The sequence below is a fragment of the Micropterus salmoides genome, unplaced genomic scaffold (genome assembly GCF_014851395.1).
Source record: "Micropterus salmoides isolate LMB-PRFRI ecotype aquatic unplaced genomic scaffold, ASM1485139v1 Ms_hic_scaffold_7, whole genome shotgun sequence".
Taxonomy (NCBI): Eukaryota; Metazoa; Chordata; class Actinopteri; order Centrarchiformes; family Centrarchidae; genus Micropterus; species Micropterus salmoides.
This window is the reverse complement of record NW_024044459.1, coordinates 11,054,367-11,073,149: the sequence shown is the minus strand read 5'-3', so window position 1 is coordinate 11,073,149 and position 18,783 is coordinate 11,054,367. Positions and strand designations below refer to the sequence as shown.

Genomic DNA, 18,783 nt, shown 5'->3' with positions numbered 1-18,783 from the left:
CTGCTCTGTCATGGTTATTATGGGCCAACAGAATGAACACACACACATCTTTTTAGATTAATGATTAGACATATAGTCAATCAAAATCCAATATATATCTCAGATTCACAATGCAATATATAAAATCATTATCACAATATTGCCTACACACACACTTGTCTATAGATGTGTCTCACTCTTACCCCTGCCTTGGCTAACCTAGTCCTTTCTCCCAATACTGTTTCCTTCCCAGATTATTTCCCACACTTTTTTGAACCGGGTATCTTATTTCCTCTACCTGCAGCTCTCCGTGTGCAGCAGTCTCTGTGAGCGTCTCCCTCTTATTTTCTCGTAGCAGTCAGCCTTGGCAGCGGCTGCAGCTACAGCAGGTCAGTCATAGTGAGCCGGTCCCAAATACTGTCAGCAATCTTTACATCTTGTCATGGTCACATATTTGTTTCATCAGCTTATATATCTTCTATGTTTGTTATAATATCTCTAGTCACAGATCACCTCCAGTAGTATCAGCAGCAACCAAAGCCGCAGCAGCAACATCCCCAGCAACCCCTCAACAGCAACTGTTCCCTGTAAGTTATGTCACCCCCCATGTTTTAAAGCTAGAGTTGGGTATTCCCTGTGTTTCTTTTTCAAAACTGTGTCACAGCATTTGTTGATGTATCGATACAGAAGCATCTGTATACACATATAATCAAGGATTACATAACAATATATTTCTGTATCGATATGTTGAGAACAGCCAAATCCTTGTTCCATGTGCCCTTTTTATACTTTGAGCACCTGCCCTTCCAAAGGTCTCTGCACGGCCCTGCTGCGCCATTCCGGGCTACAGTCAGAACATCCGGAGCTAAAGCCCCGGGACAATGACCTGGTAGGAAAAAATGACCAGTAGTATATAATTTACTACTGAACACATGCTGAAACTGAGTGATTTCTGTTTCCTCTCCAGTCAAACCCTATATGTTTCTACCTACTACCTCAACCTTCCCGGTGTAACACCAAAATGTGTGACCTATCAGATTCTGTGACTACACCCAAACGACAATGTTTTCCTAACCATAACAAAGTACTTTTGGTGCCCAAACCCAACCGCTTCACATCGTCAACAAAGCCTCTGCCGCTGAACTTCCCATTTGGGTCACAGAATCTGATAGGTCACACATTTTGGTGTCACACCTGCATCTTTATCATTAGGATTAGGAATATTCAGTAGATTTTCTCCAGCTCTGTCACGGTCTTAATGCTCTTACCTTCTCTCTACTTGGAGAAAATGACATTTAATCGCTGTTTAAATCCTCCATATGCCGTGCTCATTTATCATCTGTGAAGGAATCCGTTCATTTCATGGAAAATCCTTAAAAACTCCAGTTTTGTCTGACATTTGCAAATGCTGTCTTTGATCATCTGTAGATGGAGATTAGTTTGATTTATAATACACACATTTGCCTCTTTCTCTTGTTACAAGCAAGTATGCACATTACACTGAGAACAGCTATTATTTAAAAAAGAAATCCATATTCACCCTCATCTTCTACAATGAGTGCATAGCAATCCCATCATATTTAGTTCAAATGTTTGTAAACACAACTGGTGTCTATTATTTCTCTCCCCTCTCCCACATTTAATCTCAAACACAAATAATACTAATATAATTTTTCTACTCTGTAACTAACTGGGCAAACATGACAAACAAAACAATGCAGACTAAATTGATCTACAATTAGTTTATTTTTTCTTTGCATTTAATTCATTGAATGTTTCATATATGGCTAATCATTTACCTCTTCTAACAAGAGAAGGGAGCAAACAAAAACGGTTAGAGGCATGAACCATGACCGGATGGCTAGTAATGTGTAGCAATGTGTAGAAGAAGGTACATTCAGATTGCCTGTTGCACGCATATCCTCTGAAGCATGGACACATACAGTTCCTACTAACTGTTTTCCCCCAAAACACAAAGACAAAGGAAATAAAAACATGACGAAAAGTTAGATCCATCATAAGCAGGAATTCAACTTCAAATGAACTCCTTTAGAGATAACGGATACTGTGGAGTGATGGTGTTTGTATATAAAAATAGAATACAGAGCAGCAACACTGCCTGCGTACCTGAGTTGCAACTGGCTTTCCTTTCTCTCATCACTCGTAGCACTTGAACAGCTTGTGAAGGAAAAACACCAAGTCAAAAGAACAAAGCCTTGATTACAAACTAAAGGCTCCACACTGAACTTCATGTTGCACAATAAGCTCTCGTCCTTGGCACTTTATCAGTCAGGCAGAACCAAACTTCGATGACAATTATGAAACAAAAGGTTGAGTTACCAGACACATATCTGTCACTGACATAGATACATACATTTTTATTAATGGCTGAAACAAAAGAAAGGAAGTAAAGCACATACTGACAAAAACAGAGGGGTTGGAGAGTCAGAGGTTTGCCAGTCCATTAAGCAGATAGAAGTTGTTGTTTGCTTGGAAAGTGCAATAATATGTGGAATTTGAATTAAAGAAAAAAAAAAAAAAAAAAAAGTTCACAATGTTGTTCCCTTTGAGAACAACTGAAGTCCATGTGAATGGTAAACTTGTGGCCTGCATTTTGCGCAGTACCGTCCTGAAAATAAAATGAGTGTTTTCTCCAGTACAATGTCTGCAGTCTGATAAAACAGTCTATGAGTGTTCTTGTGAAAAAAGATGAAAAGATTCCAAAGAAAATCATCGCAAATCCATCACGGAGACCGTGTCGTTGGTGATGGTGACATGTCCCGCGTGCTGAAAAGGAGAAGGAGATTTGAGTTAGAGTCTGTTCACGTGGACAGAATACAAGCTACAGTGCAGTACTAATTGCAATACATTACTACAGATCATTATTGAAAATGTCCATTTTTATTAACAGAAAAAAATAATATAAAGAAACACAAACGTACTTCCTTTTCCTGGCTGAAAATCAAGACTGTTTAGTTTATGCTTTTTCAACCAGACTGAACTGACTGAAGGCAGGGAGTAAAACCAGATATATGGCCCTTGTGTTTACTTAGAGGGTTGTTTTTCCCAGATTACACTCAATATTCTCTCTACTGGTACAGTTCTAGCATGCAGCATTCACCACATCTACATGTATTCTACATTTGCTGGAAGAAAATATGTAACTGTTGAGAAGTTTTTCAATGCTGTTAACTCACACAAACTAATTTTGCACTGCACAACCTCAAAACAGAAGTACACCACTAGAAGTAAGTGAGAACAAATATTTGTTTTTGATTTGGAAGATCAGACCCACTAAACCAAGTTGCAAAGTCTGCTTATGACCTAAGATCGTCCCACTCGATCCCTGTGCACAAGACTGGATGAGGCAAGTCGCTCACCATTTTCAAGAAAATGATACTTGGCTCTAATAAATTGCTGAAATAAACTAAGTTGTATTAGAAACATTTGCTTTTTTATTGATGTTTTCCCGCATGGCGTACTCACTGTAAATAGAGGCGGCTCTTTGCTGTGAGGGTGAAAGCCCTTCTGCTTACATGTGGAGATCTCCTCTGTTCCTCGATCAGTCAACCTGAAGTAGCCGATTCTGGGACAAACACAGTCACACTTTAACATAGCGAGACACATTTAATGCTTCTAACGACAGGACGCCAGCAGTTTTCGGGACTCACTCGTTGAACTTAGGCGAGCAGACGATAGCGATGGCCTCTGGCAGCATCATCTGGTAGGAGCAGTGTGTGTGGAGGTCAACGCTGGACAGAAAGGCCGTCTGTGTGGGGTGAGTCTGGGGAAGGGAAAAAAACAAACAAAAAAACAACACACAAACAAAACAGTAGACAGACATCAGTTTACATGGTCAACATATTTTCAGTGTGCAAACAAACATATACCATGTTTGTTTGCACACTGAAAAAAGATTTTCTTTACTGGAAAAATGATCAAAACAAAATCAGCTGTTTGATCACCATGACATCTTATTCTTGTGAACTTCTGAAGCCTGCAGTGAAATTTACTAACGCCACTTCTATTTACGTTGTTGACAGAACTCCAGTGTTAAAATGCCTAAATATATACACTTGTGCACAAATGAAAATTTAGCAATTTACTGCTGATCAAAATTTGAACCAGTGTAAAATGAATCATGTCAATTTAATTTTATAATAATTAAAGCCCTGTGGTTATTTGAGGCTGGGTAATAGTTACGGCTAATTTATAGTTCTGCGCATGGACTGTATATAAAAAGGTTCTGCTTCAAATCTACGCCATAGCTTGGCACACACATCCCCCAAAATGTAACTACACGTCCGCAAGAACTGTGATTGGTGTCTTGGTAGTAGGGCTGAACGATTAATTGTTTTCAAATCGAAATTGCGATTAACAAAAAAAAATAACCGCAATAACCTAATCGTGAAGACGGCGATTAAAATGTAGGTAAATTATACCGCGTATCTGACCAGTTTTAAACAGTTGTGCAGTTACAAATTCCTTCCGTTGTAATTCTTGTGCGAGAGATCGGCTCGCCAATCACAAGCGCCATGCGCCTCCTGTTAACGTCCTACTCGCCAATCAGAGCAGGCACAGGGTGTGTACATTTAACAACAAACACCAAAACTAGAGGAAAACGTGGGATAATGGCGCCAGCCGAACTGACACAAGCGGCGGCTATGCCTCGGTTTTGTCCGGCTAACGTCTGCAGGCTAACTTTACATATCCACATGGAGCATTTCAGAAAAAGAGCGTTTTGCTTGTCTAATTTGACTGACTTGTTCAGATTTTGCTTATTTGTTCAGTCGTCCTTGATTTTTGTGCTTCTACCATGGTTAAGTAGCTACGTAGTTAAATTTGATCTTTTTTTGTATTTTTTAACCGTGTTTATTGTTGACGTACGATCGGAATTCTGCAAAGGGTGCTTTATTTTGAACATCGATCGAATTCTCTATGCCGTTCTGTGTCTGACTTCCTGGCGGCTTCCATCAAAAAGAGACAGACAATGAATAGTGAACTTCAATAGCAAAACTTCAATAATAAAAAATAATGCAAATCAAATTGTATTCGCAATATCTGGCAGAATAATCACAATTAGATTTTCCCCCTAAATTGTTCAGCCCTACTTGGTAGCACTGTCTTTCCAGCTTGTCCTCCTCCTGCCTTAATCGGTTCAAAGGTCGTGCGTGCCATCTCCTCCGACCTCTCTCTCATTTCCGCGTTTTAGCAATTACACATCAACACACATGTATAAAAAAAGTATAAACGCTCAAGTCAGCACTCGACACAGAAGCATAAATCGGCCTTTAGTAGTTCAGTATTATTATGTATTAACTTTTGTGGAATTTCATCACATCAATAGTACTATATTCAGCATTTGGTTTTACACGTGAAGAGTAATTCACTGCACTGAACATCAGATTGATTATATTGCGATATAAATTATGTGATTTCTTTGCCATATCTTGATATATAATAAGATCTAAAAAAATATTTCTCTTAACATAGGGATGAGCAATGTGAGTTAAATCAATGTGATAACATTGATTTAACTCACATTGCTCATCCCCATGTTGTCACAATTCACATGATCACAATTTATCTAAAACACATAACACCACATCGTGTTCCTGTATCGCATTATTGTTTAAAGATAATATGCTAGATCCCTTAAAAGGTTTCTCCAATCTAATTCCACTGCAGCAGCATATCTTAATTTGATGTCATAGCAGGAATTTGAAAAAATAGACGAACCGGACACAAGATTCATTGCATCACGGGTTGTCTTGTTTTTTTGGATTTGGAAGTGGATTTTTCCTTTAACGTACAGCAGGATTAACTTGTACCGCTGAGTGATGCCGTTGATTTTGATTGGTTTACTCACTTTGGAATTATTTGACTGCACTGGCCAGAATCTTTACGTCTTTTACTCACGTGTATCCAGCCGAGGGTGATAAGATCATACTGGTCCTGTATGAGGAAGAGTTCCTCCTCATTTTCTGTGTCACAATAGTCCGGTCCACCACACTGCTTTGGTACGATGACGTGAGTCACAGTAAACGCATTTCTGGTCTGGAACAAACACAACAGTTTCTGTCACACTGTTCCCTTCATTTAAATTACGCATAGCAAACATCTTGTTGAGGGTTAGGTTGTGCTTCCTGTAACAGGTCTATTCAGAAGGGGATTCATTACTACAGGATCAACACAGTCGCTCTGATTCCGAGTCTTACCAGTTTGCCACACAGGATGCCACAAGTTTCTACAGCTCGGCTTGTGTTGGCCTCGGCCAACCTCAGAAAGCTCCGGCACAGCTCAGCAGGAACAGCCAGCTGCCGAAGGGCATCCACCATTGTGTCTGCAAAAACCATGCAGAGCAATAAACAGCAGCTGAATGCAAAATGTTGGCATGGCGTTAACAGGAAGTTAAGTAGGTCAGGGGGGAAAGAAATAAGCTCAGAAGAATAAATACTTCAAAGCAGGAGTAGGGCAGTATTTAAATCTTCTGAAGGCCAGCCCCTCACGTCAGGAAAAGATTAACTCACTGTTGTTCCCTGGGCTGACCAGAGACCCGGGCTTGAGCGACCGGTCGAAGGTGGGCAGGCTGGTTGCAGGTGCGCCGATGGTTGCAGGAGGGCAATTGTGTCGGTGGTTGTTGCTGCCTGATAGGTCCCCTGGGCTCTGTGGGGCGGTGGGGGGGACCGGCGAGGGGCCCTGGATACCTGGAAGGAGGGGCGTGTCAGCAGAAGGCTTGGCAGGTGTGGCGAACTCCAGGAGTACGCGCTGGCGTTCCTTTTCCAGCTCCTGGCGGCGGATCATCTCCTCAAAGGCACTGAACTGTTCCTGCTCCCGCTGCCGCCGCTGCATCTCGGCCACGCGCTCCCGCTCCGCGTCCAGCGCTCGCTGCTTGGACTGCTCCCGCGCCAAGGCATCCTCCTCCGCTTTCTGAGCATTTGGCAAACATCATATACATGAAAGTTTAACATTTTTCAATTTTTTGGCCATTTTCTCTTTTTCCACATACAAAACAAAAGAATGTGACATGAGATTTTCTGATCTTCAGGTCTGTGATGATGTTTTCAGCCCTAATTAATTTAAGATTTATGCTGATTTCGTCTTAATCAGTTTAAATTATTCAGTTTTTACTGAGATAACTGAAGTTCAATATCATTGTTTTGCGTCCATTTCCTCTGTTAATGAACAAGTGCCTGCTTTTATTATTGGTATGTTGCTGCCGTGCTGCTGATTAATGTTTCACCCCATTTAGGGGTGGTGATGGCGCAATGGATAAGACACATGCCTTTGGTGTGAGAGACCCGGGTTCAATTCCCCACTGTGACCCATCCACCAATGTGTCCCTGAGCAAGACACTTAACCCCTAATTGCTCCAGCGGCGTGCGACCTCTGACATGTAAAGCAATTGTAAGCTGCTTTGGATAAAAGTGTCAGCTAAATGAATAAATGTAAATGTACTCAATACAAAGTAAAATCAGTGCACAAAGCTTGTTGTATTGTGATCGTGTATTAGATATTTTTGTTTATTACATTAAGTTTACAATAAAAAATGAATTTGCTTTAGTTCAATCTAATCTTAACTTCTTAATTTAATTATATTTCTAATTAAAATCTGCAATTAATACATGAGACCGTGAATGCATACATTTCAGTGCGACAGGAATTGAAAGTTTACCTTTTTGGCAAGATACTGTGCATACTCTTGATCAAATCTCTTCAAAAGTGCTTTTTTCAGAATCTCTGCTTGAGGAAATGCTATTTCCTTCAGTTTCTGGAGAATGAACACACACAAAAAAAAAAACAGTTCCTTAACAAAAAGTAAACTTTGTTATATAGGACAGCATGAACACTGTGCACGTACCTTTAGTGTGTCCTTCTTCTCAGGAATGTTAGCTGTCTTGTAATCCCGATGTTTGGGAAGTTTTTCTATAAAGAGCCTTGGTGAAAAAAAAAAAAATTTATTATTGAAGAACATATGTGCATGCCTGCACTGAGAATGCTTAATTCAAAACAATATCACAAAATGTAAAGGAATTTATAAAAAAAATAAATAAATAAAGACCCCTCCCTGCATGTTTCCTCTTGACATTTTAACCAACATGTAAGTACTTACATACAATCCAACAAATAAAAGTTCATCACTGTAAACACTCACGTGATATATTTATTGTAAAGGACGAAGGCGTGCTCGATGTTGCCCTCCTCCGTGTAGACATGAGCCATGCGGATCATCTCCATGCCAGAGCGGAAGTAGCGGCGCGGGGGCACATCTTCATTAACTTCCACTGAGCTTCCCTTCTTGGTCAGAGCCCGGACTCGCTCCTCCGGTAGCAGGCTGACGTCAGTGTGGTCAGCCATCACGACAGCTCGACCTGGAACACAAGCTGAAGTTTTAATACTGGAATCTGCAAGTTAACGCTGTGGCAGGGTGGCATTTTTTAATCAATCCTTACTTGGAATAAGTTTCATTTAAAAAAAAAACAAAAGCCCTACAGTAGATTGATATATTGATAATTAAAGGGTCTGTTAATCTACATTACAAAATTTGTTTGTTTTTTTGTTACTAATAAAATCAGGATATCTGCTGAATAACACTGAAAAACTAAAACTGATCTAAATGGCTAGACGCCACAAGGGGATAAGTGAGAAAATGTTTCTTTGCAATCTGGGTGAACTTTTAGCACCTGTAGCAGATAACATGTGTGTCATGAAATTAAACACAGTCTGTGTTTAAAACACTGATGTGACAGACACCTTTTCTTCCGGTTTCATTACGGTAAGCCTCCTTGGAATAATAATAGCAGCTTGTGTTTTCTCTGTTGTGAACTACCATTTTCTTTCCATCATGACTGCTGAGCATCTTCCATCCAAGAACACAATCCTAACATGTATGAATGAGCAAACACTCCAGACTTTATGTCATTCTTTATTGGAAGTTAACAGCCAACATCCAGGGCTTTCCTTATTGTGAATTCACAATTATATTGCTGGATATTTGTCAAATCACATTGGAATATTGGTGTCAAACATTTCAAACTTATAATGGGTATGATCAATCAATTCAGCAAGTGTGCAAGACCACACAATGTCCTGTGTAAACTAGCACAAAGACTCAGTGTCTCCGTCTCTGTACTACAACTCTGTCTGAAAATCACTGGCTTAGTATATTTAGAAAAAAGCAATGACTCTGCTGGGATGCTTGGTATGACTTGAGGCTTTCTACTCTTTATTGATTAAATGAAGACAAATGTGAGCGCTTCGTCAGCATGCTGACTAACAGTCAGGTGGCTTCTTTGCTAGCTGGTCCAGCCCACAGAAACACAGTATGTCAAGAGAGGACCGATTGTTGCAGTTTAGCTCAAGAGGCGTGGTTCTGATAAAAAGAGAGGTAATAAAGTAATTTCCCTTGTATTCAAGTGGTTTAGTCTAAATTGTTACTTTACCATCAGTCTAGCCAACAAAATGATCAGAAAATGGATACTGATGGTGACATTTACAGGAAGAAATGTCAGCAATGCTTTGTGGAATGTATTTTGTCACTGATAATAATCTCCATGTAAAATACGTTAGTCTAAAATATTTTCTTTTGTTCATTTAAAACCTGGGAAAGGTACACATTAATTATTCTGTTTTCTAAAAACTAGCCTTGTCAACTCAGGAAGCTAAACCTAACTATCACAAATTACAATTACGTTGTTTAATGTGAATGATATAAATACTGTATTTAAGTACAAATTTTAATGTACTTTCCTTGGGTGTCTCCATTATCTCGTGATTAATACTTAAACTCCACTACATTTCAGAGGGAAATATAGTATGTTTTACTCCAATACATTTACCTTACAGCTAGCTACTTTAACTCTTGATACTAAAGTACATGTTGCTGATAATACTTCAGTAAAGTTAAATTCAAAAATGCAAGACTCTGACTAGCAGCATAGTATTTATACAGTATGGTGTTGCTCCTAGGACGCAAATACTTTAATTTCTAAATATTTTCAGTAATGAGTGAAAACATGTAAACGTAAAAGGAACTGCCACCGTGCAACACCATATTTATAGAACATACATAATCCTTTATAGATCCGATAGATAAAAGGTAAACTACAAAATGTCGAGTCAGAAATTCCCAGAAAACCAACCATCAGCTGACTGTCTCAGAAAAGATCCAGTGGTAAAACAGACAAAATGCGACAACATGGGGTCTTTTCAGCTCAAGCATAGAATGAAACGTTGCTTCCACTTCATTTAGAAAGCTCCTGGTCTCCTGGCACTGCCTGGGTGTCATAAATAACATGTATTTTCCCTCCACGGACACTTGATATGTCGCCTGTCACTGAAGTGATCAATGTTCCTCAACGATGTCGCGTTAGCCGCGCTAACTTTAGCTTAGCAACGCCACAGTTGAAGAGGTGAAGCAGCTACGTTAGCAGTCAGCGAGGAGTTGTGTCTTTACTCTTACCTGATGGAGCTGTGATCCTCAACTGAAACCCTCAGAGGCCTACATACAGCTACATGAAAAATGCTATTAAATTAGGCTCCGTCTACAGCATCTGTACACTTCCGCAATCAAAACAACTTCCGCCTGAAGAATTAGCTTCTTCTGCTGGTTTTATTGCGGGTTGCGACCATGTGCATACCGCCACCTACTGTACCGGTGTAACACCAAAATCTGATCTATCACATTCTGTGACTACAGCCAAACGACGATGTTTTCCTAACCATAACCAAGTACTTTGTGTACCTAAACCCAACCAAACTGCATCCGCTTCACATCGTCAACAAAGCCTCTGACGCTTAACTTGCCATTTCGGTCACCGAATCTGATACGTCACAGCTTTTGGTGTCACACCGGAGTAGCATGAGCTATGGTTAGGCGAGACAACTTGATATCATCATAAATACATTTTTAAGATCCTGGCCGTAAGGTATTCCACACCAGCTTTCCTTTACCCCCTCTCATCCCGTTAAACTTAACTCTGCTCCCATCAGGGTGTAGATACAGATCCTGATTCCTTCCTTGATTCCTTTCTTGATTCCTTCTTTTCTTCCTTAATTCCTTGATTCTTCAATTCCATCCACCCTTTCTCAATTCCTTCCTTGATTCCTTGATCACTTCCTTTCCTGAATCTTTCCTTTATTCCTTCCTTCTTTGATTTTCTGTGACTTCCTTTCTTTCCTTCCTTTGTTGATTCCTTGATTATTTCCTTGATTCTTTGGTTCCTTCCTTCCTTCTTTCCTTGAGTCCTTTCTTGATTCCTTGATTCCTTAGTTCCTTCTTTATTTATTTATTCATTCCTTAAATTTTCCTTGTTTCCATCCTTCCTTTCTTCTATCCTTCCTTCATTCCTTGAATCCTTCTTTTCTTCTTTCTTGATTCCTTCATTCCTTTCCTGATTCATTCCTTACTTTAATCATTCCTTGATTCCTCCATTCCTTCCTTTGAAAGAAGGAACCAAGGAATCAATAAAGGAAGAAATGAATCAGGAATCTTTCCTTCCTTCCTTTAATCCTTCTTTCCTTCCTTCGCAGAGTAGCATATAGCATTAGCTCCTTAGCCTGAGCTAACTCGATCACGTCGAGTTAGGCTGGAGTGGTTTCAGCAACACGTCACCTCAGCTCCACCCATTAGCCGCCTTTTTGCCCATTTTTGCTTATCCAGGTATGACACACGCTGACGTGCTACCATGATGGCGACAGCCGGCTCCGCCCAATTCAAAACTGCTCTTCAGAAACCAACGGGTGACGTCACGTCCATTTTTATATACAACTATGACTTGACTTTCTTCCATGCAGGCTCCACAGTATACCATGGGCCTTCTGCATTCCACCACAACACGAGCAGAGCTCTTCGAAATCCCTGGGTAGAGGACCTAAGTGTACCTTGTCGGCAGCCCCCAAGCTTAATCTCCCAATAAGCTTGAGGTCTTTGGACTTATAGAACTATTAAGAATTAAGAAGAATTCCTCTCATTTTATACCATTCCTATAACTCCAAATAATTTTCTACTGTGCTCGATACCATTCCTTCAGGGGTGACTATGCTGTTAAGAGTGTTTTCTTTTTAAACTCACATTGGTCCAGCTTTTGATCCCTGTGAAACAAATGTAGGAAAGATGTGTTTTTCAGAAGTTAGAACACTTTTTCAACACGATACTGTCACTGTACCTTATGTAGTCTCATAGTGGAGTGGTATTGTGGATGGTATTCTCTGGGGAAAAAGTTTGGCATTTAAAAAAAATGTATTCTTATTTTTGTGAAATTCTATATTCATAAGTGTAAATTTAGTAACAGTAGACCCTCTTTCCCGTTTTCAAAATTGACCTTTCAAAATATAGAAAAATATAGATAGTATTACATTTCCAAAAAGTTTTTTTCCTTTTCTGGTTGTATCTTCTTATTTATTGCTATCTTGTTCCCCTTTCAATGTTCTGTATTTTGTGTTCAGTTCAATTAAAAAACAAGAAGCTCGAAATCACAGAAGAAGAAGAAGAAGAAATGGACCAGAAGTGATCTGTATTTATAGCATTTAAACAGGTACAGCTAGAAGTCATCTGGACCCACTTTATTAAATATAATCTCGAGTAGTTAGGCTAGGGGAAAAGGTCATATTCATGTGGGTCCCAGCACATCCAGGTGCCGTGGGAAATGATAAAGTAGACATGTTGGCCAAAGAAGCAGTAGGAAAGAAGGTGTTGATGTCAATATTAAATAATCAAAAGCTGAGGGGGAAGGAATAGTGTGAAGAAGTGTAAATCAACAGTGGCAACAGAACTGGGATAATGCAATAAAAAGGAGACATTTATACTCCATGCCAAGAAGTAAGTAAGGGAGCAAAACGGAAAGAGCAAGTGATAAGCAGGATGAGAAACAGACACAACAACCTTAACAGTACACTTTTCATCCTAAGAAAACATCCAACAGGTCTTGGTGAGCAATGCCAGGGAACTGAAACAGTTGAAAATGTCCTTAGTTACAACATGCAGGAAATTAATACATGAAAGGCAGGAAATGAAAACAGAATTACAGAAAATAGGTTGGGTAGAGAACACGGTTAAAAGTATATTAAGATGGGGAGACAATGTTGAAGGGAGGAAATGGTTATTTGTTTTTTGAGGGTGGAAAGACGGATTTAAAACCGAACAGATGCTGATGGAGAATAAGACCTGAAGGTGGCAGTAATGCAACACTCTGGATGCCAATGACAACAAAACTTCAAAGAAGAAGAAGACCGGAAGAGCCGGTGGTCTCACAAGCCAAAGCTTTAAAAAGATTTTGAATCTAATGAATGATAGGAGTCCTCAGGCAGACAGAAATCCCAGTCCTTCACTGTGATGGAGTTGAAGCTGTAAACAATAAAGAAAAAGCAAATTTACTGGTCAAGCAATTTCAAAAAGTTCATAGTTCCAACAGTGTAGGTGAAGAAAATAGTAGTCAAATAACAAGAAATAATATGACTAAATTATAAATAAACTGTGAAAATTCTGATAGTATTAATGTGTTCTTCTCAATGGAAGAATTTAAAAAAAGCTATAAATCAGGGGAAAGATACCTCACCAAGTAGGGATGGACTAGGATACCAATTATTTAAGAATTGTGGAGAAATGATAGAAGAAGAAGCTCTTGCCCTAATTAATAGTATATGGGAGAGTGGTTGTCTTCCTAAAGAGTGGAAACATGCTGTAATCATTCCAATTGCGAAACCTGGAAAACCACCAGATAACCCTGGTTCTTACAGACCGATTGCATTAACCTCTGTTTTATGCAAAATAATGGAGCGCATGATAACAGATAGACTTGTGGATAAACTGGAGAAAAGCGGCTTTTTTGTGGAATATCAGAGTAGATTCAGACAAGGACGATCAACAATGGATGCTGTATTAGACTTAGATAATGACATTAAAAAAGCCACTGCAAATAAGCAGTTGTAGCAGTGTTTCTGGACATTGAAAAAACCTATGATATGCTTTCGAAGGAGGGGTTGCTAATTGCACTTTATGATGCTGGAATCAGAGGAAGAATATTTAACTGGATTAAAAACTTCTTATGTAACAGGACAATTCAGGTGAGGGTGGGAAGCGAATTATCAGATGAGCTTGAGATAGGGAATGGAACCCCTCAAGGTAGTGTAATAAGTCCAGTGCTCTTTAATATACTAGTCAATGGTATGTTTAGTAGAGTGAGGAAAGAATTCAAGTTCTCATTGTTTGCATTGGACAAAGTAACTGAATGGGCTAATGACTGGGGCTTTAAAATATCTACAGAATAAACTAAATACTTGATATTTGGACATAAGAAGAAAATGCCTACACAGATGTTACAGATTTATAATAGGAATATTGAAAGAGTGAAACATTTTAAATTTTTAGGAATGTGGTTAGATGAAAGGATGACATGGAAGAAGCATATTGAGATGGTTTCCTTGAAATGTGGGAAAATAATTAATGTCCTAAGGTGTGTGGCTGGGGCCGACCGGGAAGCTGACAGTGAATCTATGATGATAATATACAGAGCAATGATAAGATCAACTATGGATTATGGCTGTGTGGTATATATGGGTCAGCAGCCCCTTCAGTGATTAGCCAACTTGACAGAGTCCAAGCAAAAGCCCTTAGTGTGAAGTGGTGTGTTTCGCACATCCCCAATTCCGGCACTATTAATAGAAACAGGGGATATGCCATTAGAAATAAGTAGACGTAAAATCGGTTTGAAGTATATAATGAAACTAAAAGGACAGGATGGAAAACTACCAACAAAAACCCTGTTGAGTCAACATTGGGAGTTCATGGGAACAGCAAGAAGGATCAAAACAAACTTTACAGAAAAACTCAAATCTATGGCAAAGGAAATTGGTATTATGAATTTGAAAGTATGTCCACCAATATGTCGACCAGATATACCTTCATGTTTGATCCCAGATCCCAATGTTGACCTATATTTTATGGAAACAAGCAAAAGAAATATGTAGTGAAGGAGATAAAAGCCCGGATGTGTCAAATATGGGGAGGCCACCTACAAATCTACACTGATGGGTCAAAGGATCCTGAGAGAGGTAAAGTGGCTTTTGGTGTAAGCATTCCAGAAATAGGTTATAAAAAAGGATGTAGAATTCCAGATCATATGTCGGTCTTAGCGACCCAGCAGCAACTCTGATTACAATTAAAGATACTAAAATGAAATCTAGACCAGATTTACTTGTGGAAATTATGCAGGTGTTGTATAGAATTCACAAAGCAGGGTATGAGGTGGGGTTTGTGTGGGTACCGACACACATGGGTGTGGAGGGTAATGAGGAAGTGATGTGGTGGCAAAGAAGCATGCTGGAGGAAAGAGCTCAAATTAATTTACAATATGGGTTACCGGATTACACAGAAGTAATAAATAGGTCAGTGAAAGAAATGTGGCAAAAATCATGGGAAAACGAAAGAAAGGGGAGAACATATTATTCAGTAAATACAAAGAACTGTAGAAAAAGGAAAATGTGCTTTTAGATGTACGAGAAGAGATGCAGTAGTTCTATCCAGACTGAGATTTGGGCATTGTGGGCTGAGGAGTGGGCTGGCTCTGATTGATAAACACCCTGATGGAACATGTGAATGTGGAGACAAGGAAACAGTAAAGCATGTATTAGTTCATTGTAGAAAATACTCGCCAAGGGAGGAAATTGTTTAGAGACCTGGGAGCAATTGGAGAAACTATATTTAGCATACGCACTCTAGTTAACTTAGATAGTTGGAACAAAATGAAGAAACTGATCGAATACCTACATAAAACTACAAAAAGAAATAGGCAATTTGCATTAAGATGTGAATAACGAACAGAGGAGGGCAGCAATACGCCACAGATGCGTCAAGTCTGCCGGAAACAAGAAGAAGAAACCAAAGCTTTGGCGACCACAAGGATGCACAGAGATGTACATAGAGCTGTTGTGAGAAATAGTTTGTCTGATTTTCACACAGCGGGGTTGTTTCATTTCTGCTTTTCTTAAATGGAGCCACAGCCAAGACACAGCAGCGAAGACACACCTGAACTTCTTGAAAGCGAGGATGATGGGGAGTCTGGAGCAGACAGTTTTTTCACCGATGATGAGTTAACGTACCAAGAAGGAGTTGATCCAGCTGAAGAGTTGAGTTACTTACTTTGTATGTTGCGGTAAAAAATACGTTTGAGGGCAAAACTATCCACGTACCAAAACCACACAGAAGTTTTGTTTGCAAATCCTAAAGTTTTGTTTGCAAATCCAAACACTTTGCGAATCCAAAATGTTGAGCTGAAATTGTGGGTGGGACCTTCGTCTGTAAGAACATAAAAACTAATGCCATATTAGTTACTAATAGCAGAGACATTGGTAATAGCAAGAATGCTGTTTTTGAACTGGTGCGTATAGATTGCTTTTTGATTGTAGTCAAGCCGTTTGATTTTGATGCGCGTCTATTCCTGGCGTTACGGTACCGGTCCTTGTAGCGGCCAAAAAAGACCAAGACTCGTTAGTTTACCAGTCAAAAATTACACTTCATATCCTAAAGAAATACGTCATTATATTAAACATCATAAAACAAGTCTTAATGGATATGTGACATCACCAAATAAGCTCTAATATGATAAAACGGTTTCCACACTAGGTTTGCTGAGTGGTTTAATGGATTTCTGCTCAAACTTTTCCTCATGTTAAATCCATGATGCCTTTGCTGATACCAGTACTGTGACTGCTTAAATAGAGGGTCCACAAATACAGTGGGGGTTGGTGGCCGATATATTTGCAGTATGGTATAAGATTTTTTTATTGATTTTATTTGGTTTACAGTGATGATTATCAACAGGATGGAGACTCTGCTGCAGGACAACAGGCCAGATCTTTGGGAGAGCAGCCACCCCAACAGAGAAGAGCACGATCACGTTCTCCACCGCACTCCAGGGCACAGACGAGATCTAGGTCCAGTCGTGCACGTAGTGTGTCAAGAGAAAGGAGCAGAACGAGATCCAGATCTCCACTTTGGACATGGCCACAGCCGTTAGCCTCAGCCCCGTCCTGGAAAACAGAGAGCGATCCAGACATATGTCCAGTCCCAAAAAGATTCAACCCAGCGAGACCCCCTGGACATCAGCTGAACTCAAACAACACATACAAACCTCTGGAGATTTTTAAACTGTTTTTCAGCAATGATGCAGCTCGAACCCTTTGTCAACACACAAATAAACAAGCTGCTAAAAACATTGCAATAGGCAAAAAATATTCATGGACTGACATCGACATCCAGGAGTTTTTCAAGTATGTGGGACTGACTTTCTTCTTTGCACTGGTGAAACTGGATAACATCCAGGAATACTGGAAAAAGAACACCATTTTCAGCGTGCCATTTCCAGCTAATGTCATGGCACGAGAAAGGTACCGGGCGATAACTTGGAACATCCACATGAGTGGTCCTGAGAAAGACGTTGAGAATGACAGAAAGAAGGGGACACCCGATCACGACCGCCTCTTTCGACTGAAGCCCCTCCTGGACACTATAAAACATGCTTGCAAGGCATTTTACCATCCCAGGCAGAACATTTCAATTGACGAGAGGACGGTGGCGACAAAGTCTCACACTGTCATGGCACAATACAAGAAAGCTAAGCCAGCCAAACTCATTGTTTTGGCTGACTGCAGCAATGGCTACACTGTGGACTTTGCAGTGTACACTGGCAAGTCACAGTTTACCTCAGGCCATGGACTTGCATATGACTCTGTCATGTCCCTGATAAAGCCAGCATACCTTGGCAGTGGCTTTCACCTGTACGTAGATCATTTCTTCACCAGTCCAAGACTTTTCAAGGATCTGTTTAGCCTGAATATCGGCGCATGTGGCACGTACAGAGACAGGAGAAAAGAATGCCCCTGCATATGCACAAGTCCTAGAGGCTCCATCAGGTGGCTCCGTGAAGACCCGCTGGTTTTTGTGAAGTGGATGGACACACACGAGGTCACGATCTGCTCCACAATCCACCAGGTGTTCTCTGGCAGCACCGTGCAGAGGAGGGTCAAAACTCAGAATGGGAGCTGCACCACCAAATCCATTCCATGCCCAACACCTGTCATGGAATATAACAAGCACATGGAAGGTATTGATCTGTCAGGGCAACTGATCCAGTACTACTCCTCACACCACAAGAGCATGCGCTGGTACCGGACATTGTTTTTACACTTCCTGGACATTGCAGCCACAAACAGCTTCCTCCTTCACAAGGAGCTCTGCAGAGAGAAGCAGGAGGAACCCATGACCCACAAGGCCTTCCTGGAGGAGCTGACGGCCCAGTTGTGTGGTGTCACAGTTGCGGTCCCACCCGCCAAGGCACAGAGTGGTCACATTCCCGTGGCAATCTCTAAACAAACCGATGCAAGCAAGCGGGCCTCGTATGGACGCAAGACCTGTCTACACTGTAGGCAGACCAGGCAGGCAAATCAGTCTACCCCGTGGAAGTGTAAAGAGTGCGATGTGGCTCTCTGTCTCATTGCAGACAGGAACTGCTTTGAGGCATGGCACAACTAACTTTTTGTATTAAACCAGATGGACTTTTCTTGAAAAAAATGTGAATACTTTTTGATGTGTGTTGGTTGGAATGTTTAGCTTTTTTCTCTCTGATCGCCAAGACTTGGGAGAACAATTTTCAAAAGCCACCTCTCACGTTCACTGTTGTCCTCTGTGATTTAAATAAAGCTCTGTGAGATTATTTCTGGGGTTTTTTGGGTTTTTTTGTCTTCACGGTCATGTAACTATTTATACATTCATGGGACATTGCTGCAGCATACATATTCTGATAGTAC

The 18,783-nt window shown here is 40.3% G+C and overlaps 2 protein-coding genes across 2 annotated transcripts; one reads left to right on the top strand and one right to left on the bottom strand.

The window, feature by feature from the left end:
* Nucleotides 1-2,331: 2,331 nt before the first annotated feature.
* LOC119891793 (STAM-binding protein-like A) lies at nt 2,332-10,595 on the bottom strand. The gene is made up of 10 exons (XM_038703659.1): nt 10,442-10,595; nt 8,135-8,351; nt 7,841-7,916; nt 7,655-7,750; nt 6,510-6,909; nt 6,198-6,322; nt 5,899-6,036; nt 3,651-3,763; nt 3,466-3,565; nt 2,332-2,766 (listed from the first exon to the last, which is right to left on the bottom strand). Exons 2-10 carry the CDS (start codon nt 8,335-8,337, stop codon nt 2,710-2,712), a joined length of 1,308 nt encoding a protein of 435 aa, XP_038559587.1. The 5' UTR covers nt 8,338-8,351; nt 10,442-10,595; the 3' UTR covers nt 2,332-2,709.
* A 5,256-nt stretch (nt 10,596-15,851) lies between these two features.
* Nucleotides 15,852-18,689, top strand: LOC119892512 (piggyBac transposable element-derived protein 4-like). The gene is made up of 2 exons (XM_038704787.1): nt 15,852-16,103; nt 16,783-18,689. The coding sequence occupies exons 1-2, from the start codon at nt 15,967-15,969 to the stop codon at nt 18,506-18,508; spliced, it is 1,863 nt and encodes a 620-aa protein (XP_038560715.1). The 5' UTR covers nt 15,852-15,966; the 3' UTR covers nt 18,509-18,689.
* The last annotated feature ends 94 nt before the right edge of the window (nt 18,690-18,783 follow it).